The sequence below is a fragment of the Tachypleus tridentatus genome, chromosome 4 (assembly GCF_004210375.1).
Source record: "Tachypleus tridentatus isolate NWPU-2018 chromosome 4, ASM421037v1, whole genome shotgun sequence".
NCBI lineage: Eukaryota > Metazoa > Arthropoda > Merostomata > Xiphosura > Limulidae > Tachypleus > Tachypleus tridentatus.
In genome coordinates this window covers 70,084,725-70,106,669 of record NC_134828.1, presented here as the reverse complement: position 1 = coordinate 70,106,669, position 21,945 = coordinate 70,084,725, and the positions used below count along the sequence as shown (strand labels likewise).

Sequence of the window (21,945 nt, the reverse complement as noted above, 5' to 3'; positions counted from 1 at the left end):
ATATTAGCCAAATGAGACCTAATTTTGGAAACCTTTTTTTTTTTTAATCTAAGTAGGAACATCAGATAAGTTTGTGTTTAGTATTGTTGAGGTAAAGCAGTTACAGTTTAATTACTAAGCAGTTTAAAAAAAGTAAAAACTCAGTGCTTAGAGGTAGATTAAAATTTTGTATTTTTTTGGTCAAATATGTTTTCATCAATTGGATTTTTTTTTATTGTCATATCAGTGATTTTATTCTACAATTTATGAGCAAGCAGCTACTATTAAGTAGATGTACTGTGGTGATATATGTCACTATTAACTAGCTGGTAAATAGACTTGGTGGGGAAAAGTTGAATGTTTCCTAATATAAACTGATGTTAAGAATCCAATAATAAGAAACATTTGTATTTTTGTTGCATTACTCTCATACAACAAGATAAATGTGAAGTTGTTGAAATTGTGTAAGGTATTTTGAGGCATTTTTACTGTGAATTTGAAAATGATTCTGTTCTAATTTTTAATTCTTAATCATTTTTTTTATTGAAGTTTCATTTTAGGAACAAAACTTTTAATTTCACTACACTCAGATCATTCAGTGACTAATTATTAATTTGGTGTAACATCTGAACCAAGGTTTTAAATAAACTTCAGATTTAGACAAAAACAAGAAACCATAAAGTAAGCTTTATTACAATTTTGAAAAGCCAGAATGTGAAATTTCAGCATGAATAATGGTTGTGAAAGAATTTACAAAACATTGTGAATTAATATTGTGGAAGCCAACCTGATGCCAGTGAAATGTGAACTAAACCTATGCTGAGTTATAGTATGGTTTATGTAGAATTTGATCACTGAAACATAAGTCTCAGGAAAAGAATCTTTATAAGAATGTGATAGGAAAATTTGATTATATGAACTGATTAAGACTTGTTTAAAAAGAGATCACTGCCATTCTGTGTTGGTAGAAAATGTTTCAAGTGTTTAGGTGTTTGTAGAAGTCAAGTGACTTTGCTGCAAAACATTTTCAGTGGATTTTATGGAATTTTGTTTGTTTTTAAAAAACATCTTGCATAATTTAACACAGATGAAGTTGATTTGGCTGTAGTACATAACATGATATGCATTTGGTGAATTAAAATAGCTTAAAATGATTGAAATTGACTGTTTTATTCTATCTTGCACTTGTAAATAGTATATTTTTAATACTTCCAGTAAAATGGGTATTTATTCTGTCCCTTTTTTTCACAAAAGTGTGTACAGTTGTCATTATACATAGACATAGATGTAACAAGTGTGAAACATTGATAACAGTGTATTGTATTTTGTTCTGATCATTTGTCAACGACAAAGAAGTCAATTTTTGTTGCATTTTGTGAATGAAATAACATTAACATTTGATGGACTGAAAAGAGTTTTTGGTGTAAAGTTTTAATCATTGTTTTTATATGTATTATTACAGATGACTGTTTTTGGGAGTTTGTTTATAATTAGCATATTTTGCTTCTGTATATTGCATTTGGTATTAGATCAGTTGGGAATCATGATATTCTATGTAATTATCTATGCTTGATATTAAAACATCATCATGTATATTTTAATGAATTTATTTTCAAGGAAATAATGAAAAAGAATATGTTTTTTTAACTTGTTCACTGCCAACTTTTCTTATTAATTGCTGTGGCTGCAGTCCAGCCATTTTTTGGTGATGATCAATTGTCACTAAGTAGAGATAATATAATTGTAATTAATACTTACATCAAGGATTTAATATAGTATAAACTATTTCCTTTTCAGTTGGTACTTAAATAGAAGGTTAAAAGTGCAAACATACATTCTTGGTATATGTGTATTTTCCACTTTTGTGTTTTTCCTTGTACAGGCATAGCATGTGAGAGTTGGTATAATTTCTTCATAAAATATTTAGCTCTATGTAACCTGTTATTTGTTTGTAAATTCTGTGTTTTGAGAATTTATTCTTCAAAAAAAGTATATTGAATAGAAATGTTGATAGGAAGTCTGAAAGATAAATTTGTGTATAAATGGATAACATTAAACGTAATAGATCATTCCCTTACAAGCATATTTTGTTACCATATGCACACTGAAACTCCTCGCAGAGAAGAAAATATCTTCACAGCTTTTCGTACTTTAAAAAGCAACAAAAAAATCACAAAGATATTTCTCCATTCAAATTTCTTGATAAACTATTTAGCATTAAGAAATTTATTATCAAGTTGCATTACTGCTCATATTGAGTGATTTCTTAAATCAGTATACATCACAAATATACTTTGTTACAGTTTTATGGAGTATGAAATTTTTATATTTAAATCAAAATTCAATTAATCATTATTAAATTTTACATGTCCAAAAAATCCTTCACTTCCAAAAAAACAAAGAAAATTTAAATTCAAAAATTTTACTCACCCTTTTGCACCACCAACACCTATTATCTCATAAACGTGTAATATCCTGTGCATCCCAAACTCCTAAACAGTTTCTACCCCTATAAGTATCTATATATGTTGTTCCAGCCTATGATGTCATTATCATTAGACAATAGCTCTTCACTAATATAAGGGCAGTACATCCTCCATATTCAGTAATTCCAATGAGCACAAGCACATAGGTTCATTATTTCTTTGGTGCTTCTTGTTTTCAGGTGTGTTTTTCATCAGATATGCCACCATCTTTTGTGCTTATTGTTTTAACCTTCTGCTATTATTTGTCATGTAGTCTTTCTTTCTTTAATTTTCTTTATTGTGAAAGAATGATACTAAAATTTAAATGTATCAGCTAGAACTTTCATTCAAATTATTTCTTATTTGATTTTCTTTTAATTGTTTTTGGTTTTTTAACCATGCATGTCCCATTCTGTGCCATGTTATTTAATTTAACATATGGGCTTTGTTGAGTACACTTCATTGTCATCATTAGGCCGATGCACCATTGCTGTACTTGCCTTTTCTATAACTGGTAACAGAAAAAAAAAATTTCCATTTATGTATTTTAAAAAAACAATCATCTTAACATCAGTTTCATGTATTAACTGGATTATGCTTTCATGATCCCACATTTATAGCATGCCACAAGGCTTTTAACATTCCTTCACAAGAATCATCCAGTACTGTCATGGCAACTGGGAACACTGACCTTCACTGATACTACAGCCAGCCAATATGCACAACATGGTTTGTTCCATTCTCTTTTTCTGTTTCTTCTGTTGAGTCTGCACCATCATGTAAGGGTTTCATCATTTTCTTTCTGAGGCTGCTTTTACTTTTCATTCTCTATTCCTGATGTGGATCAACTAACCCAATTTTTGTCTCAAATATGTGTTTTTTGTTTTCTCTTTTTCTATTCATTTTTTGCTGAATCTGGGAGTTCACTTATTGCATGAGCTTCATTCACCTGAATCTTTCAGTTTAGGGATCCTCTTTGTTTATTCTCATGCTTCATATTCATGGGTTTTTACTTGGATAATACAATTTTAGGGGCTACTATTTTACTGCTCTATAAATATTTGGTCTCTAATAGCCTTTTTCAATGTAGTTTCTTCTATTTTGACCTCCCTTCTTCAAGAGTTTTATTTTCCTTTGAGGTGGCTGGTTCAGTTTTCCACTTCAATCTTAAAACTCTGTATTTCCTTCAAATGGAGGTCTCCCTCTCATTTTGTATATGGAACAAGTTTGGCCAACTTTTTTCTCTGTGACATAGTGGTTTTGATATCAGGGCTCTCATGTCTTCTTCATTTATTGCATGAATCTTCCTGGAGGACTTTTTATTCTCATTTGTCTCTTTATCTTGGATGTGCTCATATTTGTTCCCTTCAGTGGTATCTGGCCTTTCAAAACAGCTATCTTTGGATATACACCATCTTGTTTTCAACCCATGTGGTAATGGTAGCTTACTAGATCCCACAACACCATATATGGCCTTCCTTCCCCACCATACTCTTATTTTAAAGTCTTTGGTGCTCTTCAGGGCTAAGAGGTTGGTCTGTTGCCTCTTTTTCAGATACATTTGTGGATTTCCATGTTTATAGTGAGTGTGATACATATGACACTGTATTATCCTTGTATTCAATTCCACCCAGTCCTTTAATTACACTTTTTCATTTCCATTGGGGTACAGTTCTGAAATTCTTTTCTGATTCTAACATCTGGTCTCCAGCAACAAGAAAGTTCTTAAGTTAGTGGCTTTTCATAGGCTTGCTATCATTTGCCTGGTCTTATGATCCATTCAAATACCTGTTACCTTCTTTCATTTAATAGCAAAGCACTTGTTCTTAAAATTCTATATTCCTGGCTCTGAACTTTCTCTTTTAGACCCACAACACCTCATTTGGTTGTCAAGCTATCATATCTCAATTCCTGACTGTCTTACATATGCATGGATGCTTCCCATACTTTGATTTCTTCATTTCCTACTGTTTTCAGTGAATTTGTTCCCACTACTGGATCCCATCATCGCTGCCTCTCCACATCCCCTTCACATCTTATTTCCACTCACTTGTATCCAATTCTAAAATCTACAGCTTTGGCTGATGATACTGTCATTCTACTTCCTTTTATATGTTATAGAGATATTTCTTCTCCCTTTCTCCTTGCAGTAGCTGTTACTCACTTTTATCTTGGTCTCTTCCCACACTATTTAGCACAGGAACTACTACTTCCTAGATCACTCTAAAACTTTGGTGGCTTGCATGTTTCCTTCATTTATCCTCCCTTCACCTTTCCTCCCTGTATGGTCATTCTGACTCAAGTCATCTTTTTTGTTCCTTACTGTTTTTTTACTATTATCTAATGGTTTATTTTTCCCATATTCATTGCTGTCTCCTGTGTAAGATTTAGTAGGTGAGGATGTGGACCCAACACATTAGTGTCCTATTACTTTCACCACAGGATGGTCTAATCCGTGGTTTTTTTTCCCTCCACTTTCTGTTGTCACTCTTTATAGTAGCTCTGATAGTGAGTTGTTCATTTACTCTTTTTTTATTATTCCAAGCTTCATGACCAGGTTATTCAACATATATATTATGGAGACAATGGAATCTACTGAGCATCCAGTGTTGCCTTGCAAGGAATACTTCCCTAGAAATCCACATTGAGAAGGGCAATATAAAAAGTGTTAAGCTCCTTCATTCCTGCTTAGTGCTCATTGTTAAGGTGGAGTTTTATGTGACACTGTTTGAGTTGTTTTTATATCTTTAAAACAAAAATCAACACCAAGCCTACTGACTTTAATCTTAGTAACTTATTACAGTGTCTCAGTGTGAGACCTAATTTCAGGTTATGTACTTAATGACAAAGGCTTACACACCTCTTTGCTGTACTATACCATACAAGTTCCTCCCCTTTCTATTTCTCTTAGTGGATTATGAGAGAGAACCCTGGCTTCTCCAATTGAAAACTACCAAAGTTGACATGGAGAGTTCTTCATCACTCAGTGCAATCCCACTGGTGCAAGACCTAATGGATGCACCCCTCATTTGGGAAGTAGAACTGGAATATAACCTAGTTGTATCATAGAAGACACCTCACAATTTTATGAACCAAGCCATTCACAGATGGTTAGGACCAATCAAAAAGATCTCAGGTTTGTCTTGGTACACTACCTGATTTTGTTGGTAAATATGTATTTCTCTAATATGGAATGACCTAACTTAAGAGCTCTAGCCATACTACACATCATTTAGCTGTTACCTGTGCAATGATAGGTGGTTGAGCAATTTGCTCCCTTTAAAGACACATTGAAAAATTGTTCTGATAATATATTTTGCCCCATTACCTCATTTCAATAATGAGTATTCCCTGTTTCTGATGATGCAGTGTCTCATCGAGTGTGCTGGCCCACTGAGTTACCCTATCTTGAGAAAGTTGCACTCCATGGGCTCTCCCTTTCTGAAGCTTATCTTTTGTAATTCTCTGCAGTTGCTCTTTCACCATCTTTAATGTGAGATTCTAGCTCTTGTTTTGGGGGTGCAAAGAGGGGAGTAGAATTTTCCTTACCTAACATGCATTTCAGATGAATACTTATATGCTTCACTTTCCACCCTTCTTCCCTATTTCTGGTACATTTAGTTTGCCTCATTAAGAACATGCCTTTGCTCCAGTGCTAATTCTCATGGGGTTTACTGTGCATGGAAGATGTATCATCTTCCTAGGTGGAGGGCTATAGTCTAAAATGATGATTACATCATAGGCTAGTGTAATACATGGCATGAGTACAAACCAGAGCCTTGTTTAAGGCATGTGCAGGAACTTACACAACTGTGTATGTGAGGTAAAAGCTCTTCATGGTATAAAGAGATGAGTATCTATCTGAAATACATTTTCAGGGCTCATTCAAAATCTCTTTAGTTAAGTATCTAATTGCTAGAATAACATTTTGGAAGACTCAATTCTGGCAGGCTTTATATGGATGATTTCAAAAAATTGTACTAATTGTTGGTAAACTTGTTAATTTATCTTGTTTTTCTGTTGATGTGAAATATTTTAGTAGTAAAGTTAAGTAGTAGAAATGTAGGAACTTTTAAGTATGGATATTTTTATTTGGAATATGTCTGTGAATCAATTTACTCAGTAACTGAAAGTACCGAGGATATTAAACTGCACATGAGCTGACTGACAGTTTCAACAATTAAACACTATGTGTGAGAATAAATGTATTCAAGCAGTTGTTATTAAGCAGTTATATTCTTGCTAAGAAAGGTTTAATATATAAAAATCTGTTAATGACAAGGTAGTGACCTTGCTGGCTCAGCTGTAAGAGCAGGAATAGATTATACTGTAGCTTTGAGTTAAAAACAAAATACAAGGTAGTACTTATACGTCATTTTTCAGTCTTCACTCACTGCATAATTAGAATCATATGAAAATGTATTCAATTTTATGAGCATTTTATTTAGATAATTTGGTTTCCAGGTGTAATTATTTTCTAGGTTGTAAATTTAAAATTACATTAATATATGGGAAATGTCATAGAAGCATGTAAAGACTCATGTACAGTATGTATATAATGAAGAAGCTAATGAATGCTATTTGCACATACATACACACATTATTTGTTACCCATGAATGGTAAAAAAGTTCACCATGTAGCAGTTTTATGTAATTTCTCAATAGAATGCTGACCTTTTAAGTAGTGTTGCATCATTTTAAAACATTTGATTTCTAATATTAATGTATAAAGTTCTGAACCTGTTTAAGAATTCTGCTATCAGAAACGTTAGTCTACTAAAGCACTTCACTTTTTTCTTTTTACATATGTAAATATATGTGATACGCATGGTTAATTCTTATGTTACATTCAAGTATGTATATAAGACTTTCAGTTCTGTCACTGTCATCGAATACTTTCTGGTACATGAATTTTAGCTATATAATGTATTAACAAGTGAATACATGATTTTCAACCTTGTGAACAAGATTATTTCATTTGATTTTTTTCTTATATATGACAAATATTAAATTGTTTTTGATGATTACTCGTAATAGCATCAAACCCAAAACATTTATTCTATAAAATGTTGATAATTGTCTAAGGGAGATTGATTCACTAGTATCATTTAAACTTTGTTATATCTGTCTTTGTGCAAACTATGATTTGAAAGTAGGGAACAGGAGTATATTAATAAAACAATTTTTGTTAGGATTTGAATAAGGTAATTTATGTATACTTTTAAATTTATGAACTTTACAATTACCACTGAGGTCCATTTGGATTCCTGTCTTGTTTTTTTTTTAACATATTTTTCTAAACTTTATGCACTAGTTGTTTGTGGACTCGCAACTCTTTTATTTACAGGATTGCAAAAATATATAAGTTTCCCACAAAAAATGAACAAAAGTAACTTAAATATTGCAGCTGTTCCTACTAGTTACTGCTGGGGTTCTTGTGTATTCAAAAGGGTAATGAGGGATTTCGCTAAGGTTTTCATAGCACTTCGCTACAAAAACAAAATAATTACTCAGTATGATGTAAGAAATGGGCCACATTGGATGGTACAAAAACTATTCAGGAACTTGGAGGTTAATGTGGAATTTTTGTTCAGTGGTTTTTTTTTCACTTACTGTCTCAAAATAAAATCTGCATATTAATTGATCACATATGTGATTATTACATAATGCTGATTTTAGGTACAGTATAAAGTTTAATATTCAAAAATTATCTAAACTATATGGAATGTATTTTACTGAAGTTAGAAACTTACATGAGGCTTATTAACTTGCATAGAAAAAAGAAGACAACCTTTTCTCTCAAATTTGTTTACAAGTTGGTAATTATAAAACTTATTGCAACAAAGTGCTACACTCCCTTTTAAGCATCTTTATTATAAATAGAGAACCTTGACTTCCCATTTTAAATAAATGAAAGACTATAGAATATGAAGCTAATAAAATGTATGGGCCTCTCACTGGCTTAGTGGTAAGTCTGAGGGTTTATACTGCTAAATATCACGTTTCGATACTCTCGGTGAGAAGACTTAGAGGTAACCCATTGTGCTTTGTAATTAATAACATAAAACAAAAAGAAATGTAGGAGTGGTAAAAATATCTCTGTGTATAAAAGTGTGTATTTTCGTTTTAGTGTATTGATTCACGTATATGTAATTGGTACATGTTAGTGGGTGTGTATTCACATGTTTTGAAATTCACTTGATATGCAATTTGGTATATTAAATTTATGTACAAAACAAGGCTACTAGCAATGTATGTATAAATATTTGCTTTCTTTTTAGTTAGTGGGAGTTTGACCAGTTGTTTTTACTTTTCAAAAACAGTGTATAAAACATTGATGTTATTTTTCTTGAACAAGAAAAATCAGTTTTGGTGTATATTTTTTCTCTTCCATTTGTTAGTCCAGTTCTTGAAGATGTGAAGCTGTATAGTTTTGTGAAAGATGTTGTAAAGGGTAGAGACAAACAGAATTTTGTATTCTTTGGTGAATATTACATAAAAAAATTACATTATAGTTTAATATCTTTGTTTCTTCCTTTTTGAAATAGAGATTACAGATTTCATACAGTGATTGCCTCTTTCAATCGCAATTTTTAAAAATATTTTTACCCACTAACCATGTTTTGCCCTGTCAACAAGCAGACAACATAAGAACATTTTCCCTTCTTACAATCTTTTTCCTTGTATTGTTTGATTGAGTAAAGCCCATATAAAACACTGAATGAAAAAAACCCTTCTTGTGAGAGTTGTAGTTACATGGTCATATCTACTTTTACAATCTGTTTCTTGTATGATATTAAAGTGACAGCACATCTTGTGGCATTATATAATCTGGTTGAAGAGATACTACATGTTTTAGAAGTAATGGTTTCATTTACATCAATCTTCTAAAACATGAAATGTTTGTTTACTGCAAAAAATTTTGTAGTTTTAAAACTGCTGAACAAAAGTAAGCTACAAACTCACTAAAAAAACAACAAAAACTATTAGAATATACCATCTGTTGATTACATGTACATGGGTAATGCATTGTTTTTTATAACTAACAAATTTTATTTTAGATTGGAAGAGTTTTTTATATAACATATATTGTATGGTGAAGCAAAAAAGGGCCTAAAAAGATGCTAAAAACTGTCATCACCAGGTGATTTATTCTTTTCACAGACTAATCATTTAAGATTGGTTACGTTTTTTACTGAAAGATAAAGGATTTCATCATGAGGAATAATAATCTGTATGGCAGGGTACATGCAAGTTTGAAAGTTGTAAAAATTAGAAGAATTTCTATTGTAAATTTTATAGCATGTTTACTTACATGTCATTCACTTGGAAAAGCATTTTCACAAAAAGTAAATTCATGTTAAAATGACAGTTTTAAAGAGTTTTTCGAGATAATATTCATGTGCACCACTCATTAAAGTTATCACTCATACACCTAACTAAATAATATTATAAGAATTTAAAAGAGATAATTTTAAAATATTTCCAATGAAGATTACAAACGTCTTCTGATAAATGTTTATTTATTCTATTCCATGTTTCAGCTTACAGTTGTTTCAAGGGTCTATGAACATCTCAGTTGTTTGTTGTCTTTATTGAAAAGGGTTTCCATCCTTCAGTCAGCACTGAAAGTTTTAAAAGATAACCATATTAAATTGTCTGCACAGTTTTATTACAAAAATTGCACAACTAAACCTCTACTTATTATCAGACTGAAATAAAACTGATATTAGTTTAAAAATTAAATGTTGAATTTAATACAACATGGGAAATAAATTAATATGAGTGTGTAATACTAACTTACACATAAAGCAAGCAAATGCACATACACTTATTTTGAAAGTAAAGGAAAACAACTTGATAATTCAATATCCTTAAAACATGCTTAAAGTTTAATTTGGCAAGTCTGTAATTTTCTATTAAACCATTCTTATAGATAAAATAAAAGGATCACTTTGTTGATAAGTTTTTTACATAAAATACATGAGCACAGCCCAAACAAAAACTGTGTAATTAGAAAAGTTGACTATTATATGGTTAAATAATACTGGGTGACATAAGGCATATAGATTACAAATTTGAATTTATTTTAACAAAAGAAAATACTTGCACTGAGCATAATTTCATCCAAATTGAGAAATACTTGTCAAAGCATTTAAACTGAAAGTTTAAATTTATATAATTCCAGGTTCTTTATGAAAGTAATAAAGGAGCTCTTCGAATGTTAGTGATCCTGGATTACTCAAAAAATTAAATTTACAATAAATGTGATTGAGTAATCTGAAACTATTTTGAGATGTTTTACAAGTGAACCATTGACTACAAACTGTGCTTCATTACTATATGTAAAGATCCTTATACCCCACAATTTTGTGCTTTTTTTATCGAAATATAATTATCACAATTGCAAGAACATTTTCAGAATAAAAGAACCATGGAAATTAGTGTATATTCAAATATTTATGCCACAGTTCTCTAGTATCACTCTGAAGTGATTGTAATGCTGACAGCAAATTTCCATAGTAAGAGATTAATATAAATGTTCAAAATTTTGATTTTAATCATTTTGTACTATATTGAGTTTTAGATGTATATACATTAACCATGATGGTGCAGGTGTTTTCTCTGAAAAATGTAGATACATATTAGATCTGTTAAACTTGTCATCAGAATTTCTTACTTTGTGGCCAAATAGAGCATGACATAGCTAATTCTTTTTCAAATGCCCTGACAAACATCTGATATGTTTAAACCAAGGGTACATTTCTAGTAACAGATAATATTGAGAAATTTCACTTATGTGGGAAGTCTCTATGATGTTTGTGTAATTGTAATTTACAGAAGCAGACAGTTTGGTTGTAAGGAGAATTAAGATGATTTTCCATTTGTCATACAAATTTTTGTAAAGTAATTTGTATCAATTTTCCAAGGGCTTTTCCAAATAGCTGCATTAATTGTCAAATTTGAAGATTAGCAGGAATTTGGAGAAGATAATGGCATGTCATTCATTTAAACAGTAAAGAGAACAGGACTGATGATTCCTATTTGGAAAACCAGCTTTGAGAAAGAAAGTCTGGGAATATGACTCATTAACACTTACCTTCTTCACCACCAAAAAAGTTTGAAAGCTGGAGGGTGGCAGCTTATAATTTAAAAGCTAATATTTTAATATGTTATGTAAAACAGTATGAAATGTCCTTACTAGGTCTATAAAACAGGAAATGGTAAAATGTTTATTATTAATACCCAGAAAAATGTATTGTGTCAACTGATAATTTGTTTACCTCGCTAATCTGTTGTTGAACTTATTAGTAACTTGCAAATACCTGTTGAAACAATTCAATAGTAATTTTCCAAAAATTAATGATGAATAAATATTTAATATGCAATCTTTTATATCAGTGTATATACATAGTTGTCTCGTGAGCCATTTACAATAAAATGCAATTTTCTTTGTTTTTATGCAAAGTAGAGTGACTAGAATGCATTGTTGGCAGAAATTTTTGGATTTTAATGCAATGGATGCATCTAGTACAATAGAGCATACGGGTTCACAGAATTGTTTTTAGGGTTTTCTTGCTGGATTCATTTTACTGAGCACCAAAAAAAACAGCCCACTACCAAAATTGGTACTGTTTGCCAGTTGTCATTTAGGTAAGAAGAGTCAAATGAAAGATATTCAGTTCAAATAATTTTCTTTAACATGTTCCCATAAAATCATACATGTATATAATATTATTGTGAAGAAATAATAAAAAAATTTTAATTGAACAATAACAAAATATTCTCAAGTATCTTTATGTGTCTTTTCCATTCATGCTTTTGTCTTCAGAATATTTTTCCAATCAGTTGATAAAGGAAGTCACATTATTTGTGTGAAATTCCTGTGTACAAAGAAACGTTTCTGTTCTTAATAATTCGTGTTCTCAGATTAACCATTCAGTGCATGTGAAGGCTGATGTTAATATCAATATGAAATTTTAGGAATCATGAGAATTATTAATTATCATGTAATGTACTCTTGAAAAGTAGCATTTTGAAATTTAGTTTTTTCTATAATGATGGTAACATTTGGCTATCATATATATATTGAGAAGATATTTGCCTATATGATATTTAAAAAGCTAGCTATACTAGATTATTTATCATGCTGAATTGCTAACTTATATTTTTATGGATCATGGCAACCAGGATCGAGTTAAGAACTTGGGGGGCCTTGGGGCACATTTGTAGAAAGGACCATCAGAACTGATCTTAAATAAGTCAAATACAATTTAGTACTGTTTACTAACTACAGTTCCAGCAATACACAAGCACTGAAAGATAATATGTAAAATATTAATTTTAATATTCATAATATAAGTATGACTACTTTTTTTTTTTGTGAGATGGTCAAGTAAATATAAAATAATAAGTTGTAAGAATATATTAATGAAAATTGTCATGATAATTGGTCTATATGAATGTTTAATATTGCTGTTGTCATAGCGATACAGTTGCAAGCATATTTCTCAATGAGACGTCCATTTCTGGTTTATTTTTCTCACAGTTTGGATCATAAAAGCCCCTCCCCCCCATTTCATCTACTCCTAATAACAATAATGGTTACCTTCAAGAGTTTGGAAAGTATCTCATTTTGAAAAAGAGATTTTATAAATAGTTGGTAGGATTTGATAATTTCTAAATGCCATTTTTAGCACAATAATTAAAGTTAGACCATTGACTAATGGTGTGCCAGAAAGAGTAGTCGTCATATTTTTTTATTTTTGAAATTTTTGCTAATGAGTTAAGGGCTGATGCAAGCTGGTAAAATGGGAAGTACATAGAATCGTATGGTCATTTACATATAACTTTTTATAGTAGGATAATTTTGTTATTCTGTAATTGAAATTATGGTGTTAGTATTAGGGAAATAGTTGCAGATTTTAACAGTTGAGTCATTGAGAGAATACTAATGTTTGTAGTGGTAGTTAGGCTAAATCAAGTTGCAATGATCATCAACTGTGTCTTAGATGATGACAAAACAAGGAAGATTGCTTGCTATTAAGTATCACTTTAAAACAGTTTGTATATGGAGGTACTATTATTCTCTCTGCTACGTACACTAATGCATTCCCTTGTTCCTGGGTTTAATCTGGTCAGAACTGAGTAAACTTCCTGCAGAATATCAGCTCACCCACTTCTTGGGCACTTCAGTAGCTTTGCGTGGATTCGACATAACGAGAAGACTTTGGCCAGTGGCCTGTACGTGTGATGTGATAAATTATTATATCATAACTTCATTGTTTGCTCATTTATTAACATAGAAAAAAAATGGGCTGGTGTGCTTAGCATGCCCAGTTTGTAAATCTGAAAGTTCGTGGGGCTGTGAAGGACGATAGGCCAATTCTACAAATGCATTTCTTTTTAAAACGTGGCCCGGCATGGCCTAGCGCGTAAGGCGTGCGACTCGTAATCCGAGGGTCGCGGGTTCGCGCCCGCGTCGCGCTAAACATGCTCGTCCTCCCAGCCGTGGGGGTGTATAATGTGACGGTCAATCCCACTATTCGTTGGTAAAGAGTAGCCCAAGAGTTGGCGGTGGGTGGTGATGACTAGCTGCCTTCCCTCTAGTCTTACACTGCTAAATTAGGGACGGCTAGCACAGATAGCCCTCGAGTAGCTTTGTGCGAAATTTCCAAACAAACCAAACCAAACTTTTTAAAACCCATAGTATTATTCATATCCACCTCACCCTTATGCATGTGGTAACATCGTCTGTACTTCCTTACTCCCAATTCTATTTTTGCATAGTTTAGTGAGATTTAAAAAGCTTATCATACACACGCGTACGTTACACAAATTATATCGATTAGAAAGTAATTTATTTGCAATAATTGTACATAATTTTCAATATAAATAGCTAGAGCATTGAATATTTACCTTGAGAGGACATACTAAAGTATTCTCGGCCATTTTACACCAACAACAAAAACTCATTAAATCATGTTAGGATTAATAATCGTATTTTATATATTATCTGCTCATCACTTGTGTTTGCATATTGTTCAAAATGTAGTTGGCCAGGTGGTTAAAGCGTTCGACTCGCAATCTGAGGGTCGCAGGTTCGAATCCCCGTCATACTATAACATACTCGCCCTTTCAGCCGTGGGAGTGTTATAAGTCATAGTCAATCCCACTATTCATTAGTAAAAGAGTAGCCCAAGAGTTGGCGGTGAGTGTGATGACTAGCTGTCTTCTTTCTAGTCTTACACTGCTAAATTAGGGACGGCTAGCACAGATAGCCCTCGAGTAGCTTTGTGCGAAATTCCAAAACAAACAAACAAACAAACAAACAAACAAACTTTGTTTGGTTGAACAAATATAAATGATGTCTGGCTCATTTATTCATACAAAAAATAATAAAAAAACTAAATCTTAGTCTAGATATAGTCACAAGAAATCTCGCACTTTTGCTAGAGAACCCCGCTGTTATTAAAGAAAAAAGAAGTGTATATGTTTTCTTATAGCAAAGCCACATCGGGCTATCTGCTGTGTCCACCGAGGGGAATTGAACCCGTGATTTTAGCGTTATAAATCTGGAGACTTACTGTTGTCCCAAAGGGGGGACAAAAAATCTAACAACTGTTAGGAAATGTGATTCAAATTGAAAATACCCATTGGCGACTCCTCTGCTGGTACAGCGGTAAGTCTATAGATTTACAACGCTAAAATCAGGGGTTCAATTCCTCTTGGTGGACTCAGCAGATAGCCCAATGTAGCTTTGCTATAAGAAAAAACACACACCCTATTTAAGGTTGTGTGGGCCCAGGGGCTAATAATTTTATAGGTCCTACATCCCATGCAATTTTACACGGAATGAAATTTTCAATGGGTCCCATTAAAACCATGTGCCCTGGGACTGAGCACTCTCTAGCCCCTACGACGTCGTAAGAAATCTGCCAGATTGATTAACGAGCCTAACTGCCTTTAGTGGCGAAGAGAAGATAACATAATTAAGGAACTTTCATTATTTTACTGACTTTTTGGCCCGACATGGCTAGGTGGGATGAGGCGTTTAACTCGTAACTGAGGGTCGCGGGTTAGAATCCCCGTCGCACCAAACATGCTTGCCCTTTCAGCCACGGGTGTGTTATAATATTACGGTCAATCCTACTATTAGTTGGTAAAAGAGTAGCCCAAGAGGTTGCGGTGGGTGGTGATGACTAGGTTCTTTCCCTTTAGTCTTACACTGCTAAATTAGAGAATGGCTAGCGCAGATAGTCCTAGAGTAGATTTGCGCGAAATTAAAAAAAACCAACAAATACTGACTTTTGTGTGAAATAAACATTTCTTCATCTTTCTCACTTCTTGTATTGTTTTTTCTCAGACTAAGGAGTTGTTCGAGTTTTGTTTATTAATGCCTCATGTCAGTTTCAAATGTGTCAAATATTTTGATGGTTGTAGAAAAAAATATATTGTTTTAAAGTTACTACACTTATATTGTCTCTGGCTTTTAACTAAAATAAGTGTTTTGTCATGAATTTAGACCAAAATCTTGTCTAAAAAGAACCTTTACAGTATATGCCATAAATACTTCCTAGCAAAAATTCAAGAGCAGCATGAAAGTATTTATTTACATGCATAAAATCATACTCAATAAATAATATAAAGTGCACCCTCTATCTTCAGAGTGTTTGTCTTTCTATTTTAAACGCTATGACGTCAAGGGTGAGGTACGGAGATACGATCATACCTTAGTAGTTATTTTTATTTATGATCTGTCTTAAAGTTTACGGTATTACAACGCTTAACTCCGGAGTACGATTCCCTGCACTGGACACAACTGGTAGCTCAATCTTGCTTTACTAAAAAATAACACAATAGAAAGAATTGCGATCTGAGGTTCACACGTTTCCAGTATTATCTTTTCATGTAGGGCTTATTTAGTCTCCAGCTTAAGAATTGGAGAACAGTCCCGTATCAGAGTTATGCATGTGAAATTTTGTTAACACGTGACAACTGGTCATTAATTCAAAAACTCGGTACTAAAAAAATCATTTTTATTTCATAAACAACCAAGTGTGTGATGTATAAACATTTTTTCGTATTTTCTATCCATCAGTTCAACGTCAACTCAATCTACTGTTTGCTTCATTTTTGTTATGTATATAAAGGGAATAAATATGTGATTGTTAGAGAGGCCCTTGCTTTTTACTGGTATCTAAACACGAATAAAATGCAACCGTCTTCAATATGAAAAACAAACCTCGTTACCTTTTTCACAGTTTATACAATGTTTTTATTTTGTTCCTATGCCTATCAAGTTTAATGTATAACTAATAAAAACAGAATACACTTGTGACAGTTTTTGCAAGAAACAATTTTTTTTATGAGGAATACATACACTGTCTAGTCACTTAATCTATTTCGGTAGAGCAAGATGTAAATGTTTTTGCTTTTAAAGTCATTATTTTTTGTTACTCATACAAAAATATCTAATCAAAAATTGGATCTTCATGAAAAACACTGATTTATAGTGCTGACAGATGTAAAAGAATAAAATTTCGTAAATGAAATTACGGCAGTTAACAAATTAAAATATTCCGATAGCGTATTTCTCACGTAAACATCAAGCTTCCTGTGTGTTCTTTACCACGAGATCAAGGCGGTTCCTTAAGTTCTACGTCACTGGTTTGTTGTTCATCCAATGACAAGTAAGGGCGGCTCCATCGCAATCTACCATGCCTTCCCTTTTATGGTAATTGACCCGATTTGTTAGTGAATCTCATCGGTACGAGTTTTATTCTTTTGCAGCTGTTCAAGTAAGTGTTCAAATGTCAATGATAAAATTTTTGATGTATAATAGTATTTTAACAGTTTGATTGGTTTATGACATTTTAGTTCCAATGCAAGAAATACATGATTTGCTTTTGGGTTTTGCAATCTTTGGGACTATGTTGGTATGTAGGACAGTGTTACTCAGTGACTTACTGTTAACTCTCTGAGATCAGCTTTCATTTCATGTTTTTTTTTATTATTATTTGTTTGTAGGTTAGAGTACTCGGTCAATTTCAGATTCTGAAAGATAACTGTCACTGCAATAGTGTTACTCTATTGATAAGCGTCACTAGTTAGTCTTCAATTTTAAAACAAACCAGAAGCTCGTGTGAGATTTGCCTGATTGGGTGCGAAGCCGGTTACGTGCACATTGTTAGTTGCTTATAATTTCTACTTTGAGTACACTTGGTAAGTATGACACGTTATTTAGATTACAGTAACATCTAACTAATGTAATGTAAAGTTGTAACCTAAACAGTAACACTAAAATAGATTAATGAAGTAAGTCTTTTAATATACTTTTAATAATATTACAATTTAACTTTTAATTTTGTATAAGGTGCATCTAACTTTTATTGTGAATTTTGTAGTTTTATTAGGTGAAAACTTGTGTAAAAATGAGACATAAGAAGTTAGGTATAAGATTGTTTGAATTAGCTATTGATTTGTATATTACCAATCTTCAACAAAAAAAAATTAATATTGATTGCTAAGGCTTAAGTTGATGTAGCTTTAAAATTCTCACCAAGTGTGTCTTAGATATACATTAATCCACTGTATATTATAAACACTGAACATGCAGTTTAAAACATGAATGTCTAATGATTATAACTGAGTGTTCTACATAATTGCAATTTCGTGGAAAGAAAATCCACTGTTTCTATTTAATTCCAGTGTACTGTTAGTTGCAACACAAAATTTGTAAACATTTTTAATTGTATATCTTTTATTTCATAAGATCAATTTTATAATGTGTTTGTAAAAATTTATTTTTAGATAAACTTAAATTGTTACATATGACAAGTGCTTTCCCATTTAAACAATTCTGCCATTGGACTAATTATTATATCCAACTTCTAATCTGGATGATGAACAAAGCAAGGTGTTGGATTTTAAATTGCACTTTAGAAAGAAAGAGTCATTAAAAATGCTTAAAAGTTGTATTATAATGTGAAGTATTTGGTTACAAAGGTTTACAAGTAAGATTTATGGTAAGTTACATTGAAAATAAAAACTTTCCTATTCATTTTTTTTTGAAGATTTCATCTACTGACGTAATTTAAAATATTCATCAAATACCACAAATATAAAAGGGCATTATATCAGTGGTAAAAACTTTTCAAATGCATTAGTTGCTTTTGTTTGTTAGTTTGCACTCTCTCCCTGTGTTAACTTGTCAAAATGTTTTGTAAGAGACAGTGGTCCTAATTTTTTGATTAGCAATTATAACAGGTTATAATTTAGGATATTAGTAACCTATTTAGAATTTTTTTAGACTGTAAATAGGAAGGTTTTAGAATTAATTGGTACATTATAGCATTAATACTGATATGTTTGTAAAATGTTGAGGATTCACATTTAGCTTACATTTCTTTCTAAACAACTAGGAAATGATTTCAGAGATTCAAATCTGTATAAAAGAAACCCTATTTATGAATATAGTGCATGTTTTACTGTATTTAACCATATACAAGCATATGCAGTAATAATCATACATTTTATGTATTTGGTTGATCTATGTTTATAATCTTGTAATAAATTATATTTAAAAAATTTAGATTTCAGAAACTTGCCATGAAAGAGCTTAAATCTAGGTCTCTCTGTTCTCACTAGTCTAAGACTTGCTGTAACAACTTGGCAACCAGTGTGATTAAGATCAGTATTATATCTGTCTTGATACTGATGGTATTGTATATTGCAGTATAATTTAGTCAACTTGTCACTGTTTTTGTACAACAGGTGGGATGGTTGGACATGCGAGATAGTGTTCAGGATGAGAGTGAATTATATACTAATGATGAGTTTAAGTTTAAATGTATTCATGAAAGATAGGTTAAACAAATCAAACTTGTATACTGATGACAAAATTTGAGGAATTGGAAATAAACCAAATTATGGTATATTTTAAGAAATTAAAGTGAAAGAAGAATGTAAAAGTATTTGAACCTTACTATATCCCTACATCTGTCACATCCAGTGCTGACAAGGCCTTTTGCCTAATACTAGGGTTCATCAGGGTGTGTGGGATAAAGTGGACAGAATATTTGTTGTGGTACTATTTATGTTATTAAACTGTGTGAACAACAGTTACATTAAGCTGGTGAAATTAATTTTTTTGATCATTTACAAATCACATGTGTGATATAGAGTAATAACACATTTTTATTTATTTACTTTTACTTAAGTTTACTCATCATTCATAGAATTGGCAAAGTGTCAAACTAGTTTTTTTTATTTCTGGGGTGGGTCAAGTAACCACAGTATAACTAGAAAAAGGCCACATAGGGATTCTAAGAATTAAGATTGAAAGTAAACTATAGTGACTTAATGAAATGTGTGAATGCCTTCTGATCACATCAAGATCCCAGGCATGAGTTTTGGTACAAACTATAGTATTTACTCTTGAATTTTCTCATATGTATTGGAGCTGTCAGTCAAAGTGAGGCCTTATGTCATTCATCTGAGGTAAAATACTTCATTTTCCTTTATTTTGTCTCAAAGAAAATGTTGATTGTTAAATAGCCTGTTACTTTAATTATGTTTGTTGAACCTAATAGACATGGAATAATAACTATTAAGAAATGTAACATTGTTAAATTGTTAACCTGTATACATGAACAAAAATGATATAATTACAATTAGTCCTATCTAGATAGGAAATGTTGAAAATGGAAAACTAAAGTTTGGCTGTTGTCATATGCCATTTAAAGGTAGCTTAATGTGCTAATTTATTTGATTTTGGATTTCTCAATATGCGTATGTATTCCTATGGTTACTTTGTACTGCAAAATGTAAATGTATAAATCATTTCAATGTTTTCTTTCTTTCACCATCTGACTGAACATTTGTTAATTGTTTTAAAGGATATGTACAAGGGTAACATCTAATAAGTTCTGAGAATTTTATTCTTAATACTATATGTTAAGGTTAAAATGTACAATGTATTTTTTTTTTACCATTGTAGTTGATGTAATATCACTTTTTGTGTATCAGAAATTAGAATCAAAATTTTAAATAAAGATGCAGTGATAATAATAAAGTTGTATATTTTCTTAATGTTAAAATAATTGAAATAATTAGAGAACCTAGCTTTAGAAATATTCATGGAAGTGAAATCTCATTATTGTGGGAGTAGTAATACACTAAAGTCTGAGTGTTGCATCTGTATGATGAAATTTAACAATGGGAATATCTTTATAGAATGCAACTTAAAATAGGTTCATTAATACTTTTTGCAGTTGTTAAAAACAACACAGAATCATGATAGCAGATGGACATCTTGTTGGAGATGGTTCTTGGGACCTGAAGGTTTATGTGACTGATTTGCAAGTCGAGAGAGCCATTAGAGTTAAAGGTGATCTTCACATTGGTGGTGTAATGTTGAACCTTGTTGAAGATGTGGGTAGGTTTAAAAAGAAACATATATTCATTTTATTACTTTCTTTTTTCTACTATAATGAAAATATTTTTGATTTTTAGTTAATTTTCACTGATTTTTTATTTGCCTTAAGAGTAAATTACACTGGGAAGTTTTAAAAGCCAGATTTTAACAGTAAAGGTTTGGCTAGTTGTTTCCAAATGTCATAAAATAAATTGTCAGTATTTATTTTCATGTTAACATTAATTTTGATTTATAAAAATGATGATTTCTATAAATTAAATATCAAGTTTCTGATGTACATTATACATTTTTGTTTTAGATGTAACTTTAGATTGGTCAGACCATGCCCTCTGGTGGCCAGCAAAGAACAAATGGCTGCTAAGAACAAAGTCTACTCTTGACCAGTGTGGTGTTCAAGCAGATGCTTTGTTACATTTCACTCCAATGCACAAAATCCTGAGAGTTCAGTTGCCTGATTTACGATTCATGGACTGTAAAGTAGACTTTTCTGTGAAAACGTTTTCTTCAGTTGTAAAACTGTGCAAAGAATTGGGTATGTAGTTTGAAAATAAGTTTTATTTTATTGAGAATCCAAAAATAATAAGGAACTTGAATAATTTTGGTTTTATTTGGGTTTCAATTATGGTTGAATTATTACTGTTTCATGATTTAAAAATTGTCAAAATTTTGGGGATCACCTAAAAAATCATTAATTATCCCAGTCTGCTTCATTTGTGTATTTTTGCATATTTAAACAGATGTTTTGATACATATGGGGTATAACAGTGTGAAATTGAATTAACTTTAAAACTATGCCAGATAGCTCCATTAGGTAACTGGAAATTTGATCAAGAAATCAATTACTGGGTAATAATAGTATTACATAAATATTGACTGAATTGTGTAAAATGGAATAACAAGACTGGACAGAGTAAAATGTACAGTCTTTGTTAACACAAAAAACAACACATGATATGTTTGTGTATACATGTTGTTTAATTGAATGGGATGATCACTTTTATTGACTTCTCTTCCAACTGTTCAAACTGAAACCATGTACTAAGTTGTTTAAATGTAATATTC

The 21,945-nt window shown here is 31.6% G+C and overlaps 1 protein-coding gene across 4 annotated transcripts in view; it reads left to right on the top strand.

The window, feature by feature from the left end:
• The first annotated feature begins 17,089 nt into the window (after positions 1–17,089).
• LOC143249389 (unc-112-related protein-like) overlaps positions 17,090–21,945 on the top strand; it is a 32,419-nt gene continuing 27,563 nt past the window's right edge. Inside the window, exons 1-4 of one of the 4 annotated variants that reach the window (XM_076499156.1) lie at positions 17,116–17,245; positions 17,475–17,669; positions 20,720–20,883; positions 21,182–21,415. In XM_076499156.1, coding sequence (XP_076355271.1) covers positions 20,742–20,883; positions 21,182–21,415 — 376 coding nt within the window. In that variant the 5' untranslated portion in view covers positions 17,116–17,245; positions 17,475–17,669; positions 20,720–20,741. Of the gene's footprint in view, positions 17,246–17,361; positions 17,384–17,474; positions 17,670–19,926; positions 19,947–20,719; positions 20,884–21,181; positions 21,416–21,945 lie in introns of those variants that run through there. The other 3 variants (XM_076499155.1, XM_076499158.1, XM_076499157.1) reach the window with 3 other exon arrangements.